General features: G+C 40.0%; 2 protein-coding genes across 3 annotated transcripts in view; both read left to right on the top strand.

Moving 5' to 3' along the window:
• The window catches only part of dab1a (DAB adaptor protein 1a), a 368,477-nt gene extending 359,198 nt beyond the window's left edge, over positions 1–9,279 (top strand). For both annotated transcript variants that reach the window (XM_028443730.1, XM_028443736.1), the window contains one exon: positions 7,546–9,279. Coding sequence is in view for 1 of the 2 variants with exons in the window: in XM_028443736.1 (XP_028299537.1) it covers positions 7,546–7,593 (48 nt within the window). In the remaining variant the exon portion in view is untranslated. The remainder of the gene's footprint in view (positions 1–7,545) is intronic.
• Positions 9,280–11,195: 1,916 nt separating this feature from the next.
• Positions 11,196–27,195, top strand: LOC114462463 (titin). The gene is made up of 20 exons (XM_028445313.1): positions 11,196–11,418; positions 11,794–12,929; positions 13,018–13,184; positions 14,508–14,684; positions 14,830–15,112; positions 15,206–15,327; positions 15,535–15,563; positions 15,645–15,679; positions 16,475–16,634; positions 20,713–20,872; positions 20,972–21,092; positions 21,215–21,249; positions 21,408–21,486; positions 21,571–21,605; positions 23,823–23,892; positions 24,009–24,080; positions 24,234–24,253; positions 24,378–24,411; positions 24,922–25,022; positions 25,672–27,195. Exons 1-19 carry the CDS (start codon positions 11,410–11,412, stop codon positions 25,001–25,003), a joined length of 2,826 nt encoding a protein of 941 aa, XP_028301114.1. The 5' UTR covers positions 11,196–11,409; the 3' UTR covers positions 25,004–25,022; positions 25,672–27,195.
• The last annotated feature ends 698 nt before the right edge of the window (positions 27,196–27,893 follow it).

Raw genomic sequence — 27,893 nt, 5'->3', positions numbered from 1 at the left:
ATTGTGGTCCTCGGTTTAGACCAGTGATTCTCAACTGGTGGGTCGAGACACAAAAGTGGGTCGCAAACCTGTACTGAATGGGTCGCGGACAGCTGGTCAAAAAAAAAAATTCAAATTGTCTTTTATTTTGAAAGAAACTTTTCTTTTGGCAGACATGCTGTGAAATGCATGTTGCACAGGGAAATTTATAGATTTATAATTTTAAAAAGATTTTATATGTGTGTTTTCAACAGCTGTTTTCGAAAAACTAAATTTGGTTGCTTGACTTTTTTTAAAAAGTGGGTCGCGATTTAATGACCGTGCGGCAAAATGTGGGTCCCAGGGTGAGACCAGTTGAGAGCCCCTAGTTTAGACAGTCGTATATTTCTGGCCCACTGGTATAGCTAGGACTGGGTGATATATCGAGATTCAATATATATTGAGTTTTCTATTTTGACAATATAGAAAATTACAATATCGCCTTTATCAATATATATATATTTTTATATATAGCTTATTTTGTTTTAAAATACTTGTTTTAAGGAGTCTCTGCTTTCACCACTTCCCAGAACATCATGACAAGCACAGTTACTGTAAATGGTTTGCTGAGAGTGTTATAATAATCCAGACCTTCCCCTACACAAGCCACACTATAGAACTTACTCACACGTGCTGTCCTTTATAGGAGAAAAAGCTCGAAGTGGCACATTCTGTGCAGCTGTTTGTTAATAAATGTGCACGTGTGGCATTTTTCATCAGCAAATTTAACCCTGAATTATTTTTCTGTTAAGAGTGCATTTGAACGTATATCACTATTTTGAGAAAAAATAGTGAGATTATGAGTTTTGGTCCATATCGCCCAGCCCTAGGTATAGCCCATACCCTGAGCTTTTATTTTGAAAGGCTAAAAGTCGAAGTTGTTGTACCTGCAAGTTAAGCAGTTTCACTGTTTTACCTGATGAGTGAAAGGTTTCTCCTTTTTTATTCGACCTATTTTATCAAACAGGAAGTGCACACATAGCATTTTCAGGAACAAGATGATTACATTTTAAAGTTCAATCTTTAAAATTCAGTCTCACTCTTTTATCTTTGGAGGAAATTGAATAATTAATTTTCTTCAAAAGACGCACAGTTAATTAAAAAAAAAAAATAAAAAAATGAATTGACACAATCACCGTCATTTCATCAGAAGAAATAAAAAAGCAATCTCTGTTGCAGCTGCGTGAGCAACAAATCATTTAATCAACACTAAACTGTAACTATAATGACTGGATGATTGAGTTTGTGGGTTGAATGAAAGCTATTAATCTTCTGATCTCATTTTTTTTTTTTTTTTTTTTTGTCAAACATTGTAAAATTGTGAAATCTACTTTAAACTCACTTTTGGTTCTGCTTGCATGCTGCTGTCGTGAGTGTTGCCAGCTTTGAATGATGCGATGGAACCTGCACAGACGGCTCTGTTTGAATGTACAGCCTCTGTCAGCGCCCAACGAAGCTGCTCCAGCCACACGCGCATGATCGCGGTGGAGTTTTCATCTTTAGACGCAAAGGGATTTTTCTTCACGTCAAGCCTCCACATAGCCAAGGACACAAGCCTTTAGCTGGAGAGATACTGTCTCATTAGTCGCTTCCTGAACACAGAACAACACCTGCTCTTATATAACTTTGCTTTTATGAATAACAAACAATCAGCCCAGCTCTCCCACTAACCATGTAGACTTTAGAACATTCTTAGAAATGGTTCCTTTATGAGTCCTAATGTTCTTTTCACATCATTTCTGTGATGATATTCCATTTTTGTGACATATACCAAAATGACTACTTTCCCCCTAGATGGCACTGCACGTCTCAGGGAAAGTAAATAGAATTTGACAACCAATCAGAAAAGTGTGCACATCGGCGAGCAGGAGGTATTCTGGGAATTGTCGTGCAAAATGCTGATCTGAGGCGTTTTGCTTTATCAAAATGTGTCATTTGCTGACATGCCATGCATTATATATGTAGCGTGAGCGTTATTGGAGAGAGATTAAAGTGATGACGACTAGTAGCACGTGAAGAATCCGTGTACTGTTTGTTCTTTGGTTATTCCGTTTAAAAAACCAAATAACAAAAGATGTGATTATTTTTGTTTTACTGACTTAAAACCAAAACATAAATACAGAAAAATGAAAATCCAGACAAGCAGTTTTGAAATTAAATCTTGTTCTGTTTGTGTGATATTTGGATATTTACGGGGAATCTATGGACGGCAGCTTCATGTTTTAATCTCACCACACAGAAGGACCCACAGACAGTGGTGGACTTTTTCTCCCTTACAAACTGTACGTGAAATTACTGGTGAACTGGTGAATTGAAACATTATAAATGCATGAATACATTTTACGAAAAGGATTCTATGTAAAACATGCACATGATATGTGATTGAAGGAACCAGAGGTGGTGTAATGAGTCTACTGGTGCTCCTCGTTTCTTGTGATCAACTTCTGTGTGGGTTGACGGCTGCCGTTAATGGCTCACGGTATTAAAACGTGTTGAATTTCTAACATCTATTGTTTCTCACACCAGCGTCACAGTCGATAGTCAGTCACCAGTTTATTTGGATACTATTTGGACCGTAACACCACCGTGGATCAGGTGGTAGAGGGTCGTCTTCTGATCGAGAGGTTGGGGGTTCGATCCCAGTACCTGACTATGTGTCCTTGGGCAAGACACTGAACCCTAAGTTGCTCCCAGTGGTCGACTAGCACCTTGCATGGCAGTCCTGTCCCATTGGTGTGTGAATGTGAGAGTGATTGGGTGAATGAGCTGATATGTAAAGTGCGTAGAGACTGCTTCAGAGTGGTTATAAAGTGCTATATAAAGCAAGTCCATTTACCACATTTACCACTGAAAATATTATTGTGCTAACGGAAAAAACAAAAGTACAACATTTTTATCCATAGGTTGTGACGCACACACACAGACACACACACACACACACACACCCCTAATCTGCGTCTCTACCCACATGATTCCTGACTGTGGCTCCTTAATGATAGCTGCTGGCAGTCACACAGGGTAAATGTGAGGGTTTTGTTTTCATCAGCTCAAACTGGGAGGCCAAGATTAATGACTACTCCCACTTAATTGGCGTTAATTAAAACCCAGGAAGCCTTCAAGTTCTCCCTGACTGCGGGGGAGGAAGAGGGGTCACTGAATAGCCAGCCTCTCTATTTGGCTCTCATCCTGCTGCTCAGATGGTTGCATGGCAGCAGGTGGACGCTGGCCTTAAGTGTACAGGGAGAGGAGAGGAGCTGCAGCATGATAAGTGCTGAATCTGGCGAGAAAGAGCATAATCCTCCCTCTGTAGAAGGTGGACTGCTTTGGTCATGCTCCAATGATGCTGCTCACATATGCTGTTTGCTTGCTCAATCACTTGGACTTCACACATCCTCCCAAACACGCGCACCTGTGCTGCAGGAACACTTTTTTCTCCCCCAGTCCAGCCCACCTGTGATAGACACCGTCACCACCTGTGCACTTGTCAGATCCAAAAGTGTGTGTGTATCTGCATAATGTCTTCACAGCAGAGTCCCTTCCTTTCCCTCCACCTTCGGGGGCTCCAACAGGTCAGTTGGAGTGTGATTGTTGTTTCCTGGAGGTTATTTAATCATGTCCAGCCAATGGGCTCCATTCTCAGCCAAGAAATGGCCAGTCTCCATGGTTCAGTGAGCACGGCCTCCACTCACGTCTGTAAACGTTCACACATGTACGCTTGTAGTCAGATATCTGGTCCGCTGTGCTGATGCTAGCCCATCAAATCACCTCCACTGAACTCTCTCTCTGGCTCTTTCTCTGTTACTCGGGGGTTGATGGAGTTGAAGTGGCCCCCAGTTGGCAGAGTTGCTTAGATGATGCAGGGTGACAGTGCTGGGCTGCAGCTCTGGTGCGGTGGTGGAACAGTGTGTGTTGGCTGTCACTGCTTGTCTCAGCCTCTTCGTCAGATCTCTCGGGGCATTTGGCAGCTACTTTCTGCTGACTGCCTGGCCTTGGCTGACTGTCCATGCACAAGAACCTCTCATAACCAAACCATAGCTGATACACATTAGCATATACACATTATACAACAGGTGCAGTTTCAGGTACAACCTTTAAAGGTCCTATATCATGCAAATCAACTTTTATGAGGCTTTAACCTTGTAACAATGTTAATTCCTTATCAAAAACACCCCAAAGTAGTATTGGGCTTCCTTCCTGCATCTCTGAGAAATCCTCATGAATCCTGCTCTCTGAGCTGCTGCTCTGCCCTCTTCTGAAAAACGAGCGGTTCAAATGCTAGTGACATCACTAGCATTATGAACCGTCCCCTCCAGGAAGTGCCTGCTGCCGGTTGCCGCGCCCTCCACGGTGAACACTGCAGTGTAGGCTCCCAGGGAGTAGACATCGTATCGCCTTTGACTCGATCTGACGTGTTTGTGACCCAATGCGACGCAACGTTTGAGGTGATAAACAAATGATTATCACCTCAAAGGCACTAATCCTGTATTTAATAAAGATGAGGAGGAGAAGAAAGTGAATTAGCAGCTTAAAATTCGGGTGAGTGTTTGAAGCTGCTGCTGCTGCTGCTGCTGCTGCTGGATGAACACACAGCACGGAGACGGACACACAATCACAATAGCCGCTTAAATATCCATGTGTTTTACTGTAATGTGCAGTTTTTTGGCTGAAAACAATAACAACAGTGTGTGGATAGCAAGAGAAAATCGCTTTGGTGATCACTGATCTGCCTCAAAGCGAGTCATGCAGGAGCCTTGCCCACTCATGAATATGCATAAGCAGGCAGCCACCAGCCCGTTGGTCAGAAAGTCACTTTTTGGGGGCTACAACTATAAAATACTATGTTTTTGGGGTTCTTAGAACAAATGGAGATGGGTGAAAAATGCATGATATGCGACCTTTAAAATGCACCAATGATTTGTTGCCAGGTTGGACCCTCATACCCAGCCGTGTCAACAAACTTCTGCTGCTTGTGTTTTGCATGTCTTTTACACATCTATGTAGACTTTTTCTAGACTTCTGGACATGCTTTTAAAGGAAATGTATAGTAAATTGGTAAATTGGGCTTACGTCACAGATGACATTAGTGGTAGTAAATATTTTCTATGCTTGATGGCAAAACCAACTTTATTTAAATACTGGAGTGATTTATATCTCTGTATTCTTATAAAACGGCATACAATTATGAAGACACACTATCAGAAGAGGCCAGGGGACGATATAAGGCCAAATTGAGGCAAGGCAAGGCAAATGTATTTGTATAGCGCATTTCATACCTAAGGCAAATTACCAGTGCTAGGGAGAGCTGAGCACCCATACAAAGCCCCAGCCATCAAAATATTCATGCAGACTTTGCCTGATGAAGCCCATTTTATGTAATATCATGTGGCAAAATCCTTACACGCCATTAATCATAGTGTACTTTACAATGAAGGTACAACGGATATAAATGATCAAAATATGGGTTATTAGAAATGATGTAGGTGTTCATTATTGAACAGATCTAGCTGTGTATGTCCTTCACATGTCTGTACAGGTGCTCAGTGCATCATCTCAAGTTATTGAAATCCTGTTGTGCACTGTCTCCTTTGTTCCCATCAGTCAGCTGCAGGGAGATCCCAGGCTCTCATCCCTGCTCTCTGCATTTAGTTGTAAAAGTCAGATTACAACAACAGGCCGTCGGCCAATCAAGTTGTCCTCACAGCAGCTGGGGCGACTGGCTGTAAGGCTGTGTTGTGAGTGCAGCACGCAGTGCAGGGCATTCCATCATCTGCTTTATTCTTCAGGCTCAGTCGGAGAGGAGAATTCAGACATGATGACTCATAACTGGTCTTTCAAGTCACTGGTTCGCTCCTCTGATTCACACTGGTCCTTGCAGGGTGCCTGTGTTGGCAGAGAATATGCATGTGTGTGCACAATGACACACTCAGGTACAATAAGGAAGAAGAGAGGGAGAGGTGAACGCTTCACTCATAGCTGGGAATGAGCAAAGGACGAACAGCTCCACTTCTCCCACCAGTGCAATGCACTACTGCCACCTGGTGGTGATAGAAGGAGCAGGCACTGGATAATTACTGCAGGTCTGGAAAGAAGCCCCTGACTGCAGCCTGTAGTCCGGGGCGGCGCTCAACTTTCGGGGCGGTGCTCAACGTTCAATAAACCAATCGTGTTCAGACTTACCCTAACGCATATCTATTTTGTATGCCTATAGAATAATGTAACATGTAAAATTATTTATGTTGCACAATTTATTTATTTTGTATAAGAATCACACAGCACAATAGCATGCCAACGTTGAGCGGCGTTGAGCTCCGCCCCGAACTGCGGACTGCACTTCTGTCTGGAAGGTACTTTGTGGCCCCCTGGAGTACATGAGCAGATTGCAGGGTGTACATAGGAACATTTATCTATTATTTTCTAATCATCAGGATCACTTTCCGATGGATCTTTTTTATTCCTGTTTCCTTTTTTTAAACAGACATAAGTGGCGTCTGCTCAGCAAATGATGCCATTTGATATGACTATAAATCAGTGGTTCCCAACCTTTATCGGCTCGTGACCCAATTTTAATATCACAAATGTCCGGCGAGACTTGAAGTTTTATACATAAAGGCTGACATTACGCTGTCATTATTATGACATGACACCTGTCATTAGTATGAATAAGGTGTCATGAAGGCTGTCATTGAGTGTTTGATAACCTAACCCTAACCCCACTAGAATCCCCCACCTAACCCAAAAATTGTCAACATAGCTCCAAAGGTGTCATAAATTAGTGAACGACACTTAATGACAGCCTTCATGACACCTTGTTCATGCTAATGACAGCGTAAATGTCAGCCTTATGTATACAACTTCAAGTTAAGTGTTAGCAAATTATTTTTGATCATGTTTAAAAATACAGAGTAGTGAGGATTAGTGCAAAGTGCAAGACCTCAGATATTTTTATGCTGCATTTTATTTGAACTAGATTTATATTTGAGAAACTTATATATATATTTATTGTGTGTAATGTGTATTTGGAAATTAACAACAATTACTTTCAGGTCACCCCATTTTAATTCCAGGCCACCCCACATGGGTTCCCGACCCCAAGGTTGGAAAAAATCTAAAGTTCAAGCTCTAAATGCTATGCTATAACAGGCACACGTCGTTCCAGCGAGATCCATTTTGTCTTCTTTTTTTGTTTAGTAAGATGAGGTTTTTCACAAATTTTTTATCTGCTGACACGTTTCGACCTTCATCTGCCAGTCTTCATCCCAGGAGTTCTGCTGAGCGCCTTTGAATTTTCACTTGACTTCCATGTAATAGTTCCAGCGAGATTCATTTTGTCTTCTTTTTGAATAGTATGTTAAGTTGACCTCAACTTAACATGTTAAATGGCCTAAAATCCTGGTTAATGTTGCACTAGACTACAGTTCACACAAAAAGGGCCTGAAATAAGTCCAAGGGTGTGCATGTGATAGCAGAATGCAGGCATGATGTGAAAGAGTTGACACATGTAATCAGTGTGTTTTTCCTCATTGACAGAAGGGGAAGGATCCTCTCTACGCCCAGATCAACAAAGGGAAGAAATAAGAAGACGGGGAGATGAACCTGAGCAGCCACGACAGAGCAGGATTAGAACCCTAAACCTCAGTGTGTGTGTGCACGTACGAATGGCACGCCCCTGCCTGGCCAAGCCCTTCTTCTTCTCTAACAAACGTCCCAGGAGGAGCATCATCTACACCCCCTGCCATGCTGCTCCTCTTCCTCTCTGCAGTCTTTCTCTCTCGCCTCCAAAAAGGAGGGATATCAATCACCTGAGACGGATCCAATTCTCCCTCCGCTGCGCTGTCTTCTCCTCTCCTCCCCTCTCTCACACCCAGCCTTAGAGACGTAACCCTACCCTCTCAGCCCCGCCCCTTCCTCCCTCCACCTGGCTGTCTTCCCTGTGCGTCCCGTGGCTGGCCAGAGACTGACTGCGCTGCCAATGAAGGACTTAGTCATGCAGTGCCTCCCTGTCTGCCACACACACCCACAGCCAGACTACAGCCATCCTACTCTGCTTTGGATGGGCCATAAATTGAAATGAGTAGATCCAACAGGTGGAGCTATAGACTCTTAACGGTCCCATCAGGGATGGCCCGTTTCAGGGATCACTGCTTCTGATTGGTTGATTTGTTCTGGCAGTGTTTTCCTACCAAGTGAGCGTCTGCTGGAAAACTATGCAGAAACAGACTCTCACAGAGCAGCACACACACACAGTAACTATACACACACACACACATGTACGTTCACACCCCACATTTCAAATGAGAGGCCAGAGGATGGGACTCTGAGGACGGACACTGAGAGGGAGGCGGTGCGAGTCAAACTGATTCTGTGATGGAACTGTTCGTTCTCTATAGCTTTTTTGTACAATGCTGATTTAAGAAAAGAAGAAAATTGATGAATCAAATTTTTATTTTATAAGTCAATCAAGCCACCGGGGGTTGCTCTATAGGACTTATAGAGTCAACATGGCTTCACGAGCATCTGATTGTTGGTTTGCCAAACTCATTCTGTAAATAATAATCATAATAATAATAATAATAACAATCATTTCGTCCTATTGGACCTCTGTGCCATAAAATAGGAAGGCTTCAAGTATGCAAACCCAAGCAATACCAACATTCTTTGTTTCTGCTTCAGCCTCTGTCTCCCTATGTTTACTGTTCCTGTGCACGGATGTTTTGGGTTTTCTGTTGCAGGCAGCAGATATTCTGACTGTCTAATGTTGTCCACCATCCTGATCACCCACACTCTAATGTCCTCCGCTGTCACTAAACACTGATGCTTCCCCTGCATTCGTCTGCCTCTCAATCAGGTGCCAAACTGCTGCTGTGTTACTGTTGGCTGCAACAAACTCTGCTACATCAACTGTGATACCAATGACTCCCTATTTTATGGCCAGAGTCCCCTCCCCATCCCCCCTCCCCCCACACCTTCCATTCTATTCACCACACTCTAAAAACTCTTTTGGACGACAAGGATTAACATGAAAACTTTGAAGATAAGAAGTCATTGAATAAAAAGGGAAACATTTGATTACATAACATTTCTAGACCTATTTTAACTTTACCTCAGCTAACAGTTTCTTAATGTAAAATTTACACATTATTTTTTATCTCTATGAATATGACACTCTACAGTGGGTTTTTAGACGATTTTCTTCTTTTTGTCCTACCTTGATTTACGTACTCCACCATGTATTACTGTTGCAAATAAACACATCCTTAATGACTCTGTCTATTTTTGCGACTGTCTTTGTGTGTTTGAAAGAGAAGAGAACTTGTTGAGCCTCAGTGTGTCTTATTTAGTTGATTTATTTTGCTTTATTTAGGATACAACAGTGTTTTAGAGAAAAGCCATCAAATATGAGCCCAGCTTTGCCTCTCCACTACTTCGCAATTAGAAGGAAGGCTTTAAAAATGGTTTGAAAACTATCTTTAAGTGTGTATTCTAATAATTATTTATGTGAGTTTTAATCCTAAAGTGCCAAAAAATACTTTTTATTTATTTAATGTTAATATATGTTGCTTAATTTGGATTTTCTATCATTTGTTTTATTATCATTATTATTATTATTATTATTATTAAAAGACTAATATTGTTCTTTTAACTCCACTACATTACTGTAATTGCTTAGATTCTAATGTAGAAAGTATGGCTTTAACCGTGTTTTAATGAATATAAAGTCTAGTCATTTAATCAAAAGTTGCTTTAAATATTGTATTATTAGTTGTTTTTTTTTAAAGATACATTTTGATGGCCAAATTTTACTAATATATATATATATTTATTTTTTTGATGTGGTTTCTACACACATACACACATTTATGTCACAAAACACAAACCTAAATGTTATGAATGTTATTCAGTTATAATCATCTACCAGAATTTGCAGCAGTTATGAATATAATATTATATTTAATTACTTTTAATAGTTAGTGTTTTACTTCCGCAATTACTTCAATACTCTCACTTACTGTAATTATTTTAATTAAACTACTTTTACCTTCTTCAGATTTGTTTTTCACAGGAGGTATGTGTACTTTGTATCATGTCATTTTGAGTTGAGTATGTTGTCCACCTCTGAAAGCACATTAGCTTAAACCTCTATAAAGTCGTTATTTAATGTACGACATGTAAAGTGGAGCAAACACGTTTACAAAACACACCTTGAGACTTTCTACCTGATGTTTACAAAAAGAACACTGCTCCTCATTGCCAACAAGTGTTGCCTATTACATGTGCAAAATATCATTTTAATGTTACTAAAGTACTAGTAATATGAGGAAAGGTTTCAGAAAATCTGTTTTCGTGCATGTTGAAGCTATGAATAAATAAAAACTGATAAAATACATAATTAAAAAAAACAAAAAAAGCAGTGCATCTTTTAATTATTTGTTCTTTTCGAAATAATGAAATTAACCTCTGTGGGTTTTAGAAATAATGATAATGCATTGGATTTTATATAGCGCTTTATCATAGACACTCAAAGTCACTTTACAGAATTAAGGAATTATTCTTTCACTCCACACTTAGTGGTGGTAAGCTACTATTGTAGCCACAGCTGCCCAGGGGCAGACTGATGGAAGCGAGGCTGCTGTAGTGCGCCATCGGCCCCTCCGACCACCACCAACACTCGCACACACACTACATTCATACTAGGCAATGACGGTGACGGTGTCCCTGCCTCTGACTTACACATTGCTGCTTTGGCCACGTCTGGAGCTTTAGTTGCAACGTAATTGTGTCATATCGGGAATGCCTTCACAAATACTTTCTGTATTTTGTGTGACAAACATGGAATGTTGACTGACCTCTTTAGTTTCCCATTCCTGTTTATGTAAAACATCCAATTTGAGCTACAAACTGTAATCTACACGTCACCTCAGCAACAGGGGCAGATCCTCGAGTACGCTTGTGCTGCTCAGAAATGTAACAGTTGCTGTGCTAAAGAATGAAAGAGGGAAAATTAGATCTTTTGGTGAGAAACAATTTCAGTGAGAAAGTGTCTTGTCGGTGACTCAGTGAATCGCGTACATGCAGTGCCTGCCGGGCCACATTCCTGACTGACGGAAAGAGAACTACTCCAATCCGGCTTGTGCTTGATACCAAGGACTCGTCTAACAAGCCTGACTGTTTCTTTTAGGAAGAGAGCGAATGTCCCAACGAAGCCTCATTCCTTCACTGAAACCACTGCTGAATCGGAGCAGAAACACACACTGATCACAGTGTCAACGCTGTGTTATCATTAACACTGTTTCATAGCCACACACAACATGACGGGCTGAAGGCTGAAGAGAAGAAGTCGCTGTCTTGTTGGGTTTTTTTTTTTTTTTTAACTGTGGATTTCTGACACACACCATGGAAGAGGTACGTTTTCTGCTCGTTCTGCCTGATGCTATGATGGTATATTTTAAATGCTGAGAAAATCAAGTCCAGAGTGAACCAGTTACAGCTTTCAGATGTCGTCTATAATTCTTAGGCTGATTGAACACTCAGCCCCAATTTGTAATTTAATCTTTCTTTGCTGAAGATTCTTGGATATCGCAAGCAAATTAATTTGGTTAAAAAAAAAAAAACAGATTACGACAATTTCCTTATCAGATAAATCATGTCAAGGCAAAACGGATATCTGATTTGGTAGAAAGTGACTCAGTTTTTGGTAATTACAACAATTTCAGACAATTATTGTATTTGTCTGATGGTATGACACCTGAGGCTATTGCATTGTGATACTTTCACCAGGAGAGTACATTGGACTTTAAAGCCCTGAGGGCCAAGTTCCAGGGGGAAGAGCTCACCCTGAACAAGCCACCGCTTAAACCTACTCTCCCTGACAAACCAAAGGTTGCCCCTCATCCCCAGAGCCCCACTTCATACATCCCTGTGGGAGGACGGCCCTCCCTGCTCACCTCCATCAGCCAGTCTCTGGAGGGAGGAAAGGCAGCGGTTGCCCCCAGAGTGGTCTTTAAGGATGATAAAAAGGACATGAAGAAGCCTCTCATCTCAACCAGTTCCAAAGGGAAGGATAAGAGCGAAGGGAAAGTGAAAGGAGCGAAGGACAAGACATCAAAAGAAAGTAAAGAAAAGCCTGAGGACAAACCACAGGACCAGAAGCAGAAAAAGGAACATGAGAAAGACAAGAAGTTTGTGATAGATGCTAAGAAGGAGACCACAGCTGAACTGGTGCCGTTCACTCCGCCACCAAAAGTCATCCCACCAAAGAAGAAAAACCTCTTTGGTTTCATGAAGTCAACAAAAAAGGATTCGTGTGAGGTTACAGCTGACCCTATCATTGATGCTCCAACCTCAGACATTCCTGGACCTGCTCCCCTTATCCCAGTGCCTTCAGATTTTGGCAACCCATACACAGAGAACTCGGAACCCATTCTACCAAACACTCCCACCCTATCTGACTCCATTGCTGGTGTTGAAATGATTCCACCTCCTATTATCCCTGAATCCCCTGACTTTATTCCACCTCCTGCTTTCATTCCAGACATTCCTGCACCTGAAATTCCAAACATAGAGTTTGAAAACCCACTTCAGGTTGAAGATCCAGCCTCAACTGGACCTATTCCCAGTCTACCTAGCTATACGATCGCCAGTCCACCTCTGCTGGCACCGGACACATCTCCATCACCTGCTGAGTCTAACCTTGCAGCAGAGACTGGCATAGAAGCTGTAAGTATAGCTGCAGTAGAAACACCTCCTGCTCCAGTCATAGATCCTCCACAAATCCATCCATCTCCCAAACTCGAGCATCCGATGTCGGCAATTTCTGCCCTGGAGAGGGCTGAGGACATGTTGCCCGAAAAAAAAGGAAGAACGGTCGACCAGAGGATTTTAGGTGCTCTGCAGAAGGCGAGGAAAAAGACCAGGTATTCCACACACGTGACATAAAACACAAACATTGCAATTGTTTTTGGCTTACTGGTACTAACTCGTAGCGCCTGATTTTGCCATCAGCCCATTGGCAACCCCCACCAGACGCTACTCTCCCACCCCTCCACCAGGGGACACCCCCCCTTCTCAGAGCCCCACCTCTGCTTGGCTAGACCTCCCACCTATTGATTATGATGGATCAGGAAGTCGCCGCCCAGCACAACCAGCACAACTCAATGGCACCCACCAGTGTAAGTCAAGTCTCACCACTCCCAGCTCATCTTTTATCCTCTTCTCCTTCACATTCCTTTGAGTTTTCAGTATTTACATTGAAGTGGAGAAAATCTAATGTCATTATCAGGACATCAGGTACAATGTGCAGTCTGTTAGGGTTTTAGCTGTGGAGGTATGAAGCATGATTCAGCCTCAGGTGTGAGTTGGAAGATCAGTGAAGACACACACGCACACGCGCACACACACGATGAGCAGTCCTTACATTTTTCTTTTGTGTCTGAAACAACTGAGAGGCAGGCAGGGCTGAACCGTGAAGGTATTTCAACTATGAAGCAGCAGCAATGACAAACACCCAAATGTCTGTTGAACACAGGAGGGAATGAACAGATACTTGGAGCACTAAAGAAGGCTTAAATTATCCTGTGTACAGAAATACAGGCTAATTTCTGGTCAAATACGCACTGTTAAATATTGTTTTAGTCTCTGTAGATATTAAAATTACAATAATATTTAGTGGAACTGGAAGGTCCAGCTTTAGAAGGAGGTTTAATCTTGCATTGTGACAATATGAGTAATCACACTATGACTAAGACTGTTAAGAATGACCAGTTCACTGATGGTTTTTCACCAATAGTGATGCTTGGACTGTTATATGAGTTATTTCCTTCAGATGCCCTGTCTGTAAACCCCAATGTTCAAAGTAATTAAATAGATTAAGTAGTTTATACAAAAAGTTATAGAAAAGGTTCTACGAACTTAGTTGGTAACTTAGTAACTTTAACTAATATTTTTTGAATAAATGGAAATATATTTGTTTATAAGAAAGCCTAACTTAAAAACACAACTTCAGAACAACTTAATAGAATTAAGTCCTGTTATTTCTCTTGTTTCAAATAATTATTTAGAGGGAAAAAAAATTAAATTCATATAGCACTTGTTGTCAAAAAGTACAAGTAGCCAGTCATCCAATCTTCTAAGTTCTGGAAAATTTTGACTTTTAGTTAATCAACCTCTGGTAACTTATTTGGGTTTACAGTGTAGTTTGAATGAACTTACTTGTTTGTTTGACTGCTTTGATTTCCTCATAAATCAAGGACTTTCACCTTGTCTGTCGTATTTAAATTACTTGTTTTTTTTTTTATTGCAGCTGTTGTAACTGTGTTTTGATTTGATTTGATTTGATTTGATTTGATTTGATTTGATTTGATTTGATTTGATTGTGGCACAAACAGCAACAATACGTTTCATCAAGATTTCAGGTTGAAGATCCAGCCTCAACGTCGTGTGGTTGTGTCATTGGTTTCATGTTGTATTTATATTTGCATGGCGTGCTCCTCTAGTGTTGGAAGGCATCTCTGAGGAGAAGCCTGACCCCACCCCAGAGCTGCTGGTGGTGCCCCCACCTCCACCCCAGAGTCTGCTCCCATCTGAGCCTGTGGTCGTACCAGAGAAGCCTGCTCGACATCACACTACAAACTTCAGTGAATTCGTCCCTCCTCCGCTTGTGCAGGATAATGGTGTGGCTTCCACTTTATCAAACTTTATCTGCCATAAACTATAATACACTTAATGGTCTTTCTATTGATTTGATTGATTGTAACAAAGATGTAACTAACAAACGATTTCAAATTCAGTGTTTATTATTTCCCTTTTTCTCTACAGGAGTCACTGTTCCTTCTGAGTTCTCTGAGACCAAGACCACCAACTTCCCAGAGTTCTATGACTTACCATCTGCTGCATCTGCTGCATCTGGTGCTTTGTCTCCAGAACTGCCTGAGTCACAGTGGGGACATGAAGAATACACAAATCAAAATGTAGTAGAAAAAGACAACCTGCCTCAGTTTCACAGTAACGGAATCAGTCTTCCCAAAGCGGATGTGAACGCAGAGCCAGTTTTTGAAGACGACTACCAGCAAATTGTCTCAGACAAGTCGCTTGTGGCCGGGTACAACATGCAACTTTCACCATGACTCCCTAATGTATGAGAACCTGATTTTCACACCTGATTTTTCTTTTTTGTAAACTTGTTTTACTGCAGGCCTCCAGAGGAAAATGGCGCCTGTGAGAGCTTAGAAAACACATATGAGGAGCTTGGTGCATCACCTAACAAAAAGAAGTCAAAGACTGATAATACAAAGAAGAGAAAAGGACCACCGAAGAGTAAGACACGATGAATTAGAAAAGGACAAATTACACAATGTGATGTTCATTGCATCTGCAATCAAAAACAGTTTGACTTTAGATTTGAACTTCAACTCTTACTGTTGTACAAGAATGATCTATATCATAACAACCTGATGCATAATTTCACTGATGACGTGATATATACAGTACCTGCACCTCTCTGACTGTCTTTTCCTACCACAGATCCTTACGCTGAGCCTGGGCAGGAACCGGTAAGCAGCTCCACCACACATTTCACCTGTTTTTGCCCATCTGGACCTGAGTTTTTCTAATTACTTGTTTTTTTTTTACAGAAGCAAGAAAAAGCCAAAGCAAGCAAGTCTTTCAAGTAAGACCGCTCTTTATATGTTTTCAGTTCTGCTCCTAGAGATTTTAAAATGTTGCCTTGTTTTGTGCACATTCTCCTGTTACACTGTATAATTGTTATTTTTTATGATAAAATATCATAAAGCAGCTGAGGTTGCTAGAACTGTATCATAAAATTATGGTAAAATATTGTCTTAATTAAAGGAAAACAAGTGCATTAATGCTGGGGATTTTAAAATAAAATAATTGTCTTGATTCTATATGTTACCCTAAAAAAAAAAACAAAAAAAAAAAAAACAAGGTTTTACTATTTAAATACAAAACAAAATAAAACACTGTTTTACTTTAAATGAATTATATATGAAAATAGTTTTTGTCATGACAAATGACTTAAAGTTTTTGCCTGACAATTAATATTCTCTTATAATAGTCTATTTTCTGTAAAGATTCTAAGAAATAATGAAAAATTGTTAAGGCTTGTGCAGAAACTCCCTCTCAAAATACAGTAAACTAATTTCCATTTTTTAAAAATTGCTCTTTATTTGATATTTACAAGGTTCTAAACATCAAATATTTGAAAAGATGTTTGATGTCACAAAATACCTGAATGATGAATGAGAAAAAAAGTCAGAGAGGAAATGTTCACAAGTTCAGTTGAGAAACTGTAATGAATTATGAATCCCAACAAGTTTAACATATTTGAATACTTAAAAAGCAACAGTAACAGTTTGCCATAAAACCTTTCCACTTAAAAACATTTAAGGGCAGTTTTTATGCACAGATCTATTGAAACTGCATCTCACGTTCTCTTCCTCAGGGCAGAGAAAAAAGCTGTTGTGGATGGAGTGGACGAGAAGGAGTCGACGAAGAAGGAGAAACAGAGGCTTAAGAAGGAGCTGAAGGAAAAACAAGAGAAGGAAAAGAAGGAACAGAAGGAGAAGGAAAAGAAGGAGAGTGAGATGAAGAAGAAATTCAAAGTGAGTGACGTTATTTTGACAGGTATGGAAGGAGGCAGCAGCTGGGGAGGGTGGGGTCTACGTCCTGGCATAGAAACCTGTCTGCATTCATTCCTCCCAGTGGAGGAGGTGAGCAGAACAACATGCTCGGCCTGAAGGAGGAATCTTTGTCAACATTTACTTCATTGTTCCAAGATCTATAGTCTCTTCTTTGTGCTCAATCATTCTATCATTCAGAAAACTCACACCATCAGCAGAAAGGAACAGGACGGTGTTATATACTGGTGTTTGGAGGAAAAGACCATTTAAAATAAACTAAAGACAATAATTGATAATGTCATTGAAGTAATACAACTTTGGCCTCTGCTGCTTCTCTGGGGCTCAGTTTAGTTTCAACTTAGCCACGGTGTGTATCTCTAACTGCTTAAAATGTGTGTAGAGCAATTTAGAGAGGAAACAGATGAAGTTTCTCTCACTAACCCCAGAAACACTGCATTGTTTTTTTTTTTTTTTTTTTTGTACCTTTGCCAGGGTTATCAAATGTTGAGCCTGTCACTGTGTTTCACTGACAACCTGTGAACACAGTCAGTAAAACACCAAGCAGACAGTTTAGGGTTGTTCATTTATTATACAGTGTGTGGTGGGAATCATCAGCTGTATCTGGCAACGCACTCACAGCCTCGCCTGCTGCTCATCCTCAGCAGCTTCATTCAAAATCATTTAAAAACACAAAGGAGTTTGGCTTCCCTCCGATAGTTACATCTGTATTTACCAAGCACTGTGTTCAGTTAGGACTTTTTGGAAGCTTGGATTTTTCCTGGTAATGACTTGGTATTTTCCCACTGGACCAGCCCACAGACCTCTCAGAGAATGAATGAAATCACACGTTCTATACCTCTCCGTTACTCACATTCAGAACAAAAGACCACAGCACACACCAGGCCATTGTGTTCAAAGAGGGAAAAGTCAGCAACTCTGCAAACTCTTCCTTTTTCCGTCTTGTGCTTCACAAAATAAACACAGAGCTCTATAACAAGAGACTACATGCAACTACAGGCCAAGCTGAATCCACTGTCATACAGGTTTGGTATGTTACTTACCAAAACGACGCCACAAAATCAGATAATTCACAGCGACAGAAGTCCCAGATGATGACAAATTGTCTTACGTTTGTTGTTCTTTATTATCAAAAGTTGCTCCGATGTGCTTAAAACTCCATATTTTGATGAGTCCAAATCATGTCGTCTGACAGATACTGACATTACAGATATCCAGCCATTTCTCAGTCGAGAAATCTGTCCAATGAGCGCATGCGTAAAATGGCAGGTCCCTCCTTTATCCAGCTCTGATTGGCTAGGGCTAAAGCCCGGTCCCATAGTGTTTCATATCACCAATTTCTGCAGGTTCTGACAATGCTGTGTCAAACATTCTAATCGGTCAAACCATTGCTGAATAACACCCATAACAGCATCAAAGAGTGGAACAAAAAATAGCATTACGCATGGCACCGCAGAAACCTGAATCAAAATGAATGTGTTTTTTTCAAGCCAAATTGTAACATCTAGTGGTCAAAAATAAGACTAATAATGATTGGAATCAATTTGACTAACATATTACAGTTACAAACTTGTTTCCAAACTTGTGGCAAAGTGGGCTTCTGTTTTACAAAAACATGTGCATCTTTGGCCTAATGTTTCCTACTAACACCAAACTTGCTGTAGTTTATGTCCATACATGGGTTCAATTATTTCTGCTTTTGTAGCCTTCCTTACTGAGAATTGGCTTTGTATTTGATGTAAATCTCCAGGGTTTTTTGGGCGGACTAAAGATTTCTGTATTTAAAATGTGATTTAGTGTCTCTCTGTATCATATATTTCCAAAATCACACATCATCTGTAACCACTAAGGGTCCTACTTCAATCTGGAAAAAAAAAAATTAGTCAAGTACGTCATGTAGAAGCTTAGAGATTTTTCAGAGAATAGTGGCTATGGCTTAAGAGGTCAAACAGCATCAAATTACCACAACTGTTAACAAATACTAGGTATTCAAAGCTTAAATTGGAGCATTTAGAAGCTGTTTAGGTGTATGTAAAAATGGAAAAGGTTAGATTTGGTTTTGAGGTAGATCAGAATGTTACAGGCACGAAACCCATCAGTGACCAAAAAAGGTCACTCGTACAATTAGAAGAGATAATCAAACTTGTATTTTGAAGAAATCTGATGCTCTCACACCAATACATGCAGACCTGTCTTTTTTTTTTTTTTTACTGCCCTGTAAGTGACTCTATGAAGGACGTGGTAATATTATGAACCACAGAGTGACTTCTACCTCTTTGTATGTAGGGGACTGTCTGTACTCAGGGATACTTAAAGTGATGGATGCACCAGTGCTCACTCACTGCTTCAGTTCACGTCCCCTGCTGGCTGTCATTTATTAAAGCAGCAGTCAGTTGTTCTCTGGAGACAGAGTGAGAACAGCAGGCTTTGCATTAAATATCATTAGGTGAGAACTCGTCCGTGGATTAAAGAATTAGTGTCATGTTTATCACACACAGCAGCTAGCACAGTACATGTTAACAACATGCCTGTCTGTGTGACCTATACCTTTCGGGGCTACTACTGATTCTTTTCAGAAACAATCACATGTGGTTTATTAGTGCAGGCGTCTCAGGGCTTAAAGAATAACAAGCCAAAGCAGGTATTTTATTTGTTTAGGTGACCCTTAAAGTGAAAGGAGGCCCTTCTGAGTCAAAATGTAAAATAAAAATGAGATTTATTGACTTGGGTGTTTGTAGTTTGTCACATTTTAAGTGAATAATGCAGGTGTTTATTAGACTTTAACATCTTTAGCAATCTAGTCACCTCCCCTATTGCCTAAAAATCATGTACACTGCTGTTTTCCAAATGTTACAAATTGCAACTTCTTTTGAAAAAACAAACCAACGCTAAACGTTGAACTGAGACGCAAATTTTAAAATATTCAACTAAAATAAAAGGAAAGAAAAATGGTGACAGATTACCTTAAAGGTGGAATTACCGGGCCGTGAATCCCTGTGTTAGGATAGATTAAAAATGTCCCTATAATTTGATGATAGGAAAAAAGATTTCCGACTCTGCAGTCTGAATCATCCTACATTTAATTAATTAATTAATTTATTAATCTGTATTTGTTGTCAAATGTCATAACTGCATGTAGTGTAACCTTTTTGTGACAGTTATGCATGTTTTAATCTTCAAAAATAACGATAATGCATTTATTTTGTTGCTTGGTTGTGACCGTCACCATCCCTCCCTAAGGAAGGATAAGAAAAACTTCTTAAGAGGAGAAGTTGTAAGAATAGAGGGCGATGTTTTGCTTTGGTGGGGGGGAAAGACAAGGGAGAGGGAGTTAGGGGGACATTAAAAGGAAGGAATTGTGTGATTGTGCTGAAAGTATAGTGCCGTGCCAGTGTAGTGACATATGTAGAGCGATATCTGCTCTGATGATTAATCTAATAAAAAAGAGTGTAGTGAAAAATCAGATTCAGAAATGAAGGATTTGTTTGATAAATAATTAACCGTTTTATCCGCATGTTTAATTTTTTTAAATAGATATTATTGGAGGAAAAAAATTGAATGTTGAGCAGGCGATTGCAGGTTTCCTCCTCTGTTTGAACAAAGTTGAGAATTTAGCATTACAAAACAAACAGGAAGTCAGAATAAATGACGTGTCATGATTGTGATGTAATTGTCACGCAATCTTCCCAGTATTCTAATCCGTTGTCCTGATGATTTTCTCAAAATACTTTAGGACCAGTACTGTAAGAGAATTTTTTTTTTTTAAATGTTCTGATGGATAATCACATTTGGACTGTTGGTTACATTTATTGTTAAGTTGTGAATCAGCAAACGTTCAGCAAACCCAATGTGTTGATCCTCTGAATATCTCCTTCTGTCCTTTGAGGCTAAATGTAGCCCAGCATTCCCACTTGCTGTTGTGTTTCTTTTCACACTAAATATTGAAATATTAGATGACCTCTGATGACAAATGCATCTTGGAATGCTGCCATTTCCTTCTGTTTTTAAGAACATATTTCCATCTGCTGCTTGTATTTTATAGATCACAGGGCAGGAAGATGCAATTTATCAGGCAAAGGTAACCATGACAACAAAAGGACGTAAAAACGATCTGCCCGTTCAGAGTGGAGACATCGTCAGCGTCATCCGGACGACAAACTGCCCCAAAGGGAAGTGGTTGGCACGGGACAGCAGCAACAACTGTGAGTTAAACACGCAATCAACAATGTGGCCGTCGCCATGGCAACATAATGCAAACACAATGCAGACCTTTAGTGATTGTTGTTGTGACTCTGTTCCAGACGGGTATGTGGCCGTAGATCACGTGGAGCTGGATATCCAGGAGATGTTGGAACTGGGAAAGAAAGCTCGCAAGACCAGTAGCAAGGTGGTGGAACCAGACGGGCCCAACAAAAGCAACACGTGCGTTATTACCGTAACCACAACACAATCAATCCCCACACACACACACACACACATTAACTCATCACTCTAAGGGAGTTCTGCTGATTGTACGCATGTGTTTTTGGTGTTTCCTTCCTCAGGGTCCCCAATCACTACCCACTGTCAGCAGAAAGCTGTAAGCACTTCCTGACTTCTGTATATTGATATTAAACCACAGCAGGAGTTTAACACTCCTGTGTGTGTGTGTGTGTGTGTGTGTGTGTGTGTGTGTGTGTGTGTGTGTGTGTGTGTGTGTGTGTGTGTGTGTGTGTGTGTGTGTGTGTGTGTGCTCAGTTGACAGCGAGGAGTGGACTGGTGATGAAGACGAGCATGTGTCTCGTGCAGCTGAAACCGCAGATCCATCTACTCTGATGTATGTGGCTGTTTTTGCTTAATTACACACTGGTTCTCGTCTTTATAAATAATCAAACACTGTTGACCTGTTTCATTTCCACAGAAGTCACAGCAGGGCGGTCTCTGCTCCAGCAATGGGTAAGACACACTGAAATCAGTCAAGGGCCTCTGTTACTAAATAACTCAAAGTCAGTGTGTCTGTGTTTTAGCCAATGCATCTGTGCTTTCAGATTGTCATTGAATGCACCACCAAACATCACAATTGAACCATTTTTGCAAGTTATGCTGGTACACTTATGGAAAACAACAGTACATCTGCTGGTGGTATTAATTAGGCTCTTGTATGATTAATAATGTAATACTTTTAAGATGACAAAAAAACACAAACCTTTAGCTAATTAAATTCAAGGTCCGCCACAGAACTCACATTACCCAACAGAAAATGCATAAAATGAGCTTTTCCCCAACAGACAGCTGCTCTCAGTGCACCCTGGGAGCAGCTGATTCTTATTTACATGCCTTATGGTTCTGCTCCCCAGTGCAGCAATTTTGGCTTTTAATTACTGAGACTGCAGGATTTCTCTATATCCAAATCGGTGTCTGATACGAGACCTGACGATGCTTGATCTTCAGATCAGTCGCAATCCATTCTTGCAGCACTTTCCATAGCTAAAAAAAAATAAAAATAAAAACATCAGTGAATCGGAAAGTTAAAAATCCTTAAACATCAACCAATGGCAAAATCTCCTCATAGAATTAATTTCCATGGAAAATATGTCTGCTCTCAGAAAAAAAAATAAAAATAACCTGCTTTTAGGAATGTTGGATTCCTTTTTCAAATGCATTAAATCTTAATTTCTAAACAAAAAAAAAAGAAGAAAAAAAAAATATTAAAGTCACTGCTATTGGTTGTTTAAACATTTGAAATGTCTATTCACCTTCAGTGTACTACAGTATTCATAAATGTATTATTAATCTGAAAATGTAGTAGAAGTTGTGATAAGTTGGAACCGATTATAATGCAAATATTTTCATCATATGATTTTTAAAGCTGCTACCAGTTTGTTGACATTTTTGCGCATTGCATTGTGGGATGTATCTATAAACGGATACATTTTATGATGCATGTTTTTACTTCATTCTTACTGTGATTTTTTCTCAGGAAAATGCTAGTTTTGCACAGATTTGTTTTGAGTAGTGATTTGAAGTTCTGTATTGAGTAAGTTAGAGAGTTAGTGATAGTGTGTGTGCTTCTTTTGTCCAAACAAAGCCTATAAAAGCTGCTATTGTTCATTTCTTAACAGATGTGGAATTTATAATTTAGGTATTGTTCAAGATTAGCATTAGAATAATTAGAAATACTACATTATTGACATAGATACATGGTGAGGGATCATTCTTACACTGAAGTTATGTTCTCCTCTGATGAACCCTTGTAGGGTCACATGTTACAGTCACGTGTCGTTCATCATCTCTGTCTGTCCTTTATCTTGATTTGTGTGTAGAGGTATAATAAACAAAGATAGTGAGTATGAGTAGTAGGGGTAGTGAGTTTGGATTAGATACAATCATTGGAATTTTTACTTTGAAAAACGTTTGGCTTCAAGTGAATCCTATTTAACTTGACTAAAGATGTGTAAAAGCTGCAATCTGGGGGAAGATTAAGTTTGAATCAAAACATTTTCTCTTTCTCAGAGTAAATGCTTCATATTAGGTCACAGAAGTGTGTCTGGCATCTTGGAGAAACCTCAGGGGCCTGTACTACGAAGCTGGATAAGTGTATCCGGGATATCTCTCCGTTAGCGGGCTTCACCTAACCAAATGTTCTCCGTCAGAGAGCAGCTGTACTACGAAGCAGGATATAAATACGCTCACTTAAGCGAGGTGATTTCAGCCTGGCCATGTGCGCGCTCTTGTGATAGAGGTGGAGACTGCAGCGTCTGACCAATCACAATCACAGCGAAACTATGTAGAGCAACTTGAGGAATAATTCTTTAAAAATATGAAGAAATAAAATCCATAATTCAGATCAAAAACAATACATGGAAGCAAGGAAGCAACACATGCAAGAGGCTGTTGACACTATTAATGCGTAAAAGTGTGAAATTATACAACATTAATCCAGGTTAGTCGTTCAGCCTAAGTTACCGCGGTGATTTAGCCCGGTAAGAGGTTAGTCAGCATCGTAGTACACCACACATCGATTAAACCACGGAAGTTAGCGCGATAAGTGAAAATCCAGCTTCGTAGTGCAGGCCCTAACTCACGTAAACAGAAAGCTGTGCTCTACATTAGCTCACATCCCTTTCCCCGATTGTTGACAGCGTCCTTTCTCACACTCATTTCTATTTCCAGCAAACAATGAGCTCAGCATAAACCACCAGCACAGTCACAGTGACAGCAACGCTGATGGCGCCCACATGCAGTGAGTTTCCCTGCCTTCACCTCACATGCATGCATGCACACACACCTGCACCCACACACCACCCAGATTTGTGTGCTTCGTTGATTTGCTGTGTGTGTTTTTTTTTGCTCTGTCAGAGCAAAACATGAAGCGCTCCAGAAGTTGGCAACATTTTTCCATTCACCAAAAACTGAAGAGGCCACCGCCAGGTACACACACACACACACACACACACACACACACACACACACACACACACACACACACACACACACACACACACACACACACACACACACACACACATACACGTGAAGAATCATAATTCAAGCCTTTTTGTCTTTTTCTCATCATTTTATCAGGACACCGGAACGAGAAACAAGTACGTACAAGTACTGTTTAGGATCAAAGGGCACTGCAGCCCTTCTTTTTTTTTTTTTAATTGTGTTGTTAAAGATCAGAAGTGTTTTTCTGTTAAAGCTTCAATGTTGTTTTCCTCAATGCAGGTCCTGTGCACGCGGCAAAGAAAGCAGTTCATACGTAAGTGCAGCAGATAATGAAACACACACACACAGATGAACAGAGCAATGCCAGACATGTTGTCCAACCTGTAGGAAGAACAGGTTCCCTTCTTTTTTTCAGCTGGAATGGGTTGGGGAGCTTGAAAAGAGTCAAAGTTTCAGTTTTTCTGCATTTGAGAGGAAGTCAGACAGAAATACCACTGTCCAGTCAGAGAGATCAACTGGTAATCGGGAGACAGATTTAGTTCCATTGAGATTCAGTTTGTCTTCTTTTGGAAGAGTATGTTAAGTTGAGGTTTTGTTTATTCAGACAAGATTTTTTAGGAAATTTCGCTGGAACTATTACATGGAATTCAACTTCAGTGGGAACCATCAAAGAAGTTCTGCTGATCGCCAGAAGACTGGCAGTTGACAGTCTAAACCAGTCGGGAGATAAAAATTTCCTGAAAAACCGTGTCTGACTAGACAAAACCTTCACAGGCAAAGTTAGTTTTTTACCCAGGTGTCATTGGCTGTTTTCTTTTCACAGTCCCAAAGCGAGTACAACGCAGGGAGTTGACTTTGGTGATCCCAACACGATCATTTTACCTCCTCCTGACCTGTATGCCTAAATGACCATCAAACACCACGGTGAGGAAGAAGAACACTGTCACACTGTGTTGGCTAGAGGTGAAAGTAATGGATTACAAATACTCACGTCACTGTCATCGAGTAACTTTTTGGAGTACATTTGTAAACTACATAAAATTGAAATGACCAGACAACAATCAAATGCATCACATCATAGACGACCAACCAGATTAAACTTAACGTGCGGCACCAAAACAGCATTGAATGCTGGTTATTTTCTCAGTTTTAGCGTTCATGAATTTAGCTATACTTAAAGCCTGATCATTTTTTTTTTATTTTGAATTGAATTCATTTGTGGTATTTCATTAAAAAAAAAAAAAAAGAAAAAAAAAAGAATTGTACATTTTTACAAACCTTTTATTTTATACAATTGCCTTTGTGGAAAACAAATAAGTTCCACTTTGTTCAAGAGTTTGTGTTTATACATGAGATGTTTACTGTATGCAAGGGAACCGTGGCAAGATTTTTTGCTAAAATTAAATGCGGGGGATGAAAGTAACTAGTAACTTTTACTTTGAGTACTATTTAATTGAGCTACTTTTTACAGTACTTGTATTGTGTTGTTTATGTATGACTTACTTGTACCTGTACTTGAGTACATTTTGAGTACAGTACTCCTTACATGTGCTTGTGTATTTTTCTGTGACAGTGGGACACTGTGAGCCTCTTCTGTTTGTGATTGTGCATCAGTCATGACTTTACACCGACGACCTAACCCCAGCTTCCTCATCTTCTGTTCTGAGACGCAAATGGCTGCATGTTGAAGCAGGAAGAGCTGCTGATTGGAGGAAAATCTATGACAGACTGCTGCACAAACTCTGCTGGGAATAACGCGGTCCAACACTTTACCTTTAAACGTTTCTCTGCTCCTTTTGCATCATCATAAAGATGCCGAACTGTATAGAGCAGGGATGGGCAACTTCTATAACAGCGGGGGCCACAAACATGTGATTATCTGATCCGAGGGCCACATTATCAATGTTAATGTCAGCATTTAGAAGATTGACCAATCTTAGCGTTCATAGTCGCTGTAGTCATTTTGTGTCTTTTTTTTTTTTCTAGATATTTTGTTTGTTTTTTAATTCATTTTGTCTATTTTCTCATTGTCTTTCTGTTGCCTTTATATTGTTTTTCAAGTCATGTGTGTTTTTGTTGTAATATTTGTGTTAATGATGTCATTTTGTGTATCGTTCTGTCATTTTGTGTCATTTTGTGTGTTTAATTGGTTGTCTAGTGTCTCTTTGTTGTCATTTTGTGTGTTTTAATAATAATTTTTCTGTATTGTTTTTATTTTTTTTTGTTTTTGTTGTTACTTTGTGTACTTTCTTGACAGTTTTTTTATATTTTATGTTGAGTTTCATACAACTTGCAACTTCAAGAATTACAATTTTGTTTTGGGGGTCGCACAAAATTAGACCAAGTGGCTCCTGGGGCCGCCTGTTGCCTATGTCTGGTGTAGAGGTTAGCATGTCTGTCTCCTTGTGCCATATCTTCGAGCTAGATCTTCTTGTGCCGTGCAAAAATCTAAAGAGTAATGGTGAATGTGAGAGTGATTGTCTTTCTGCGCTGTGATGGACTGACTTCCTGTCTGCGACGTGCCTTGTCTTACGCCACCTGTGGTCCATGATAGGTTAAAGCAAACTGTGATCATAGTCTTGATAAAGCAGATATAGAAGCTGGATGCGTATGTCCTCTGCTGAGATTGAGCCGTAAAGGATCATGGAGGCATTTGGAGCCAAAACATCCTTCCAGAAGAAAAAAATGTATTAAAAGTGCAACTTTATATTCAAAGTAGTTATAGTTCGATTATGTCAATGAATCATCACATTGATGTATCAACTTTTAATTCCCTTTTCCTCTTCATTTAATAAGAGACACCATTGTTGTATAGCTTAAGGGGTAAAGGTTGGACAAATCATGTCTTCCACATTTGTTGCAAAGAATCAATACTGAAGCTGGTAGAAAACAACTTTAATGATGTAAATAGTAACATTTGACCTTTAGTGTGATTGTGTTTGTGTTGTGTGTTTTTAAAGCTACAGTAATCCAGTTAAACTCGCTCTGGACAAAGATGTTGACAGCTGTAAATAATGGCCTATCGTGACCATTTAAGATGTAATAAAGCCAATAAAGTCTAATAGCGTCTCTGTTGGAGGTTATTGGCTTAAATCTATGGAAGGTAGAAGGCTGCTGAAAATTATTACAATGTTGGTTCTACATTTAATACATCTAAAGTAAATTTCTAATGTCATTCCTTCCATCACTATAACTTTAATGCAATTTCTGTTTTTCCCACTTCATGATTGTGTTGTTTTCTTTATTATACATGGAGGTTTTCAACATTTATGTGTACTTTTATATACCTGTTCCTTGTTACAGCCTGTAATGGATTGTGGAGAAATTGTAACGCTGTATTTAAAAAACACTTTCCACCTTTTGGAGGGAAATATAAACTTGATTAAATTGCAAAAAGCCATTATCTGGCAGGTGACCTTTCAGTGCGCCTCTTCCTTCTACAGTATATTATGCAACAAACTGATGACAACTGCAGGCAGGAAGAAGAGGCAGAATCTCTCCTTCACACTGAAAGAGCTGTGCGGTGCTGTCAGAGTGTCCTGGAGGGGATGGTCAGGGTTGTCCAGCATGGATGATAGCTTAGCCACTATCCACCTGACAGAGCTGGCCCTCCTCACCAGTTTGTCCAGCCTCTCTGTGGAAAATTACAGAGGCTTCCACCGATTCATTGAAGTTCTTCAGGAGGCACCCCTTTACTCCAAAGAACATCAGCCTCCGGAGCAGGAAGAGTCTGCTCTGGTCTTTCTTGTAAAGAGCGAGTTTAAGTGCGCTCATCATATTTGCACAAGTAATTGT

The sequence above is a fragment of the Gouania willdenowi genome, chromosome 4 (assembly GCF_900634775.1).
Source record: "Gouania willdenowi chromosome 4, fGouWil2.1, whole genome shotgun sequence".
Taxonomy (NCBI): domain Eukaryota; kingdom Metazoa; phylum Chordata; class Actinopteri; order Blenniiformes; family Gobiesocidae; genus Gouania; species Gouania willdenowi.
Note: the sequence above shows the minus strand (reverse complement) of the source record. Positions and strands in the feature narration are given on the sequence as shown.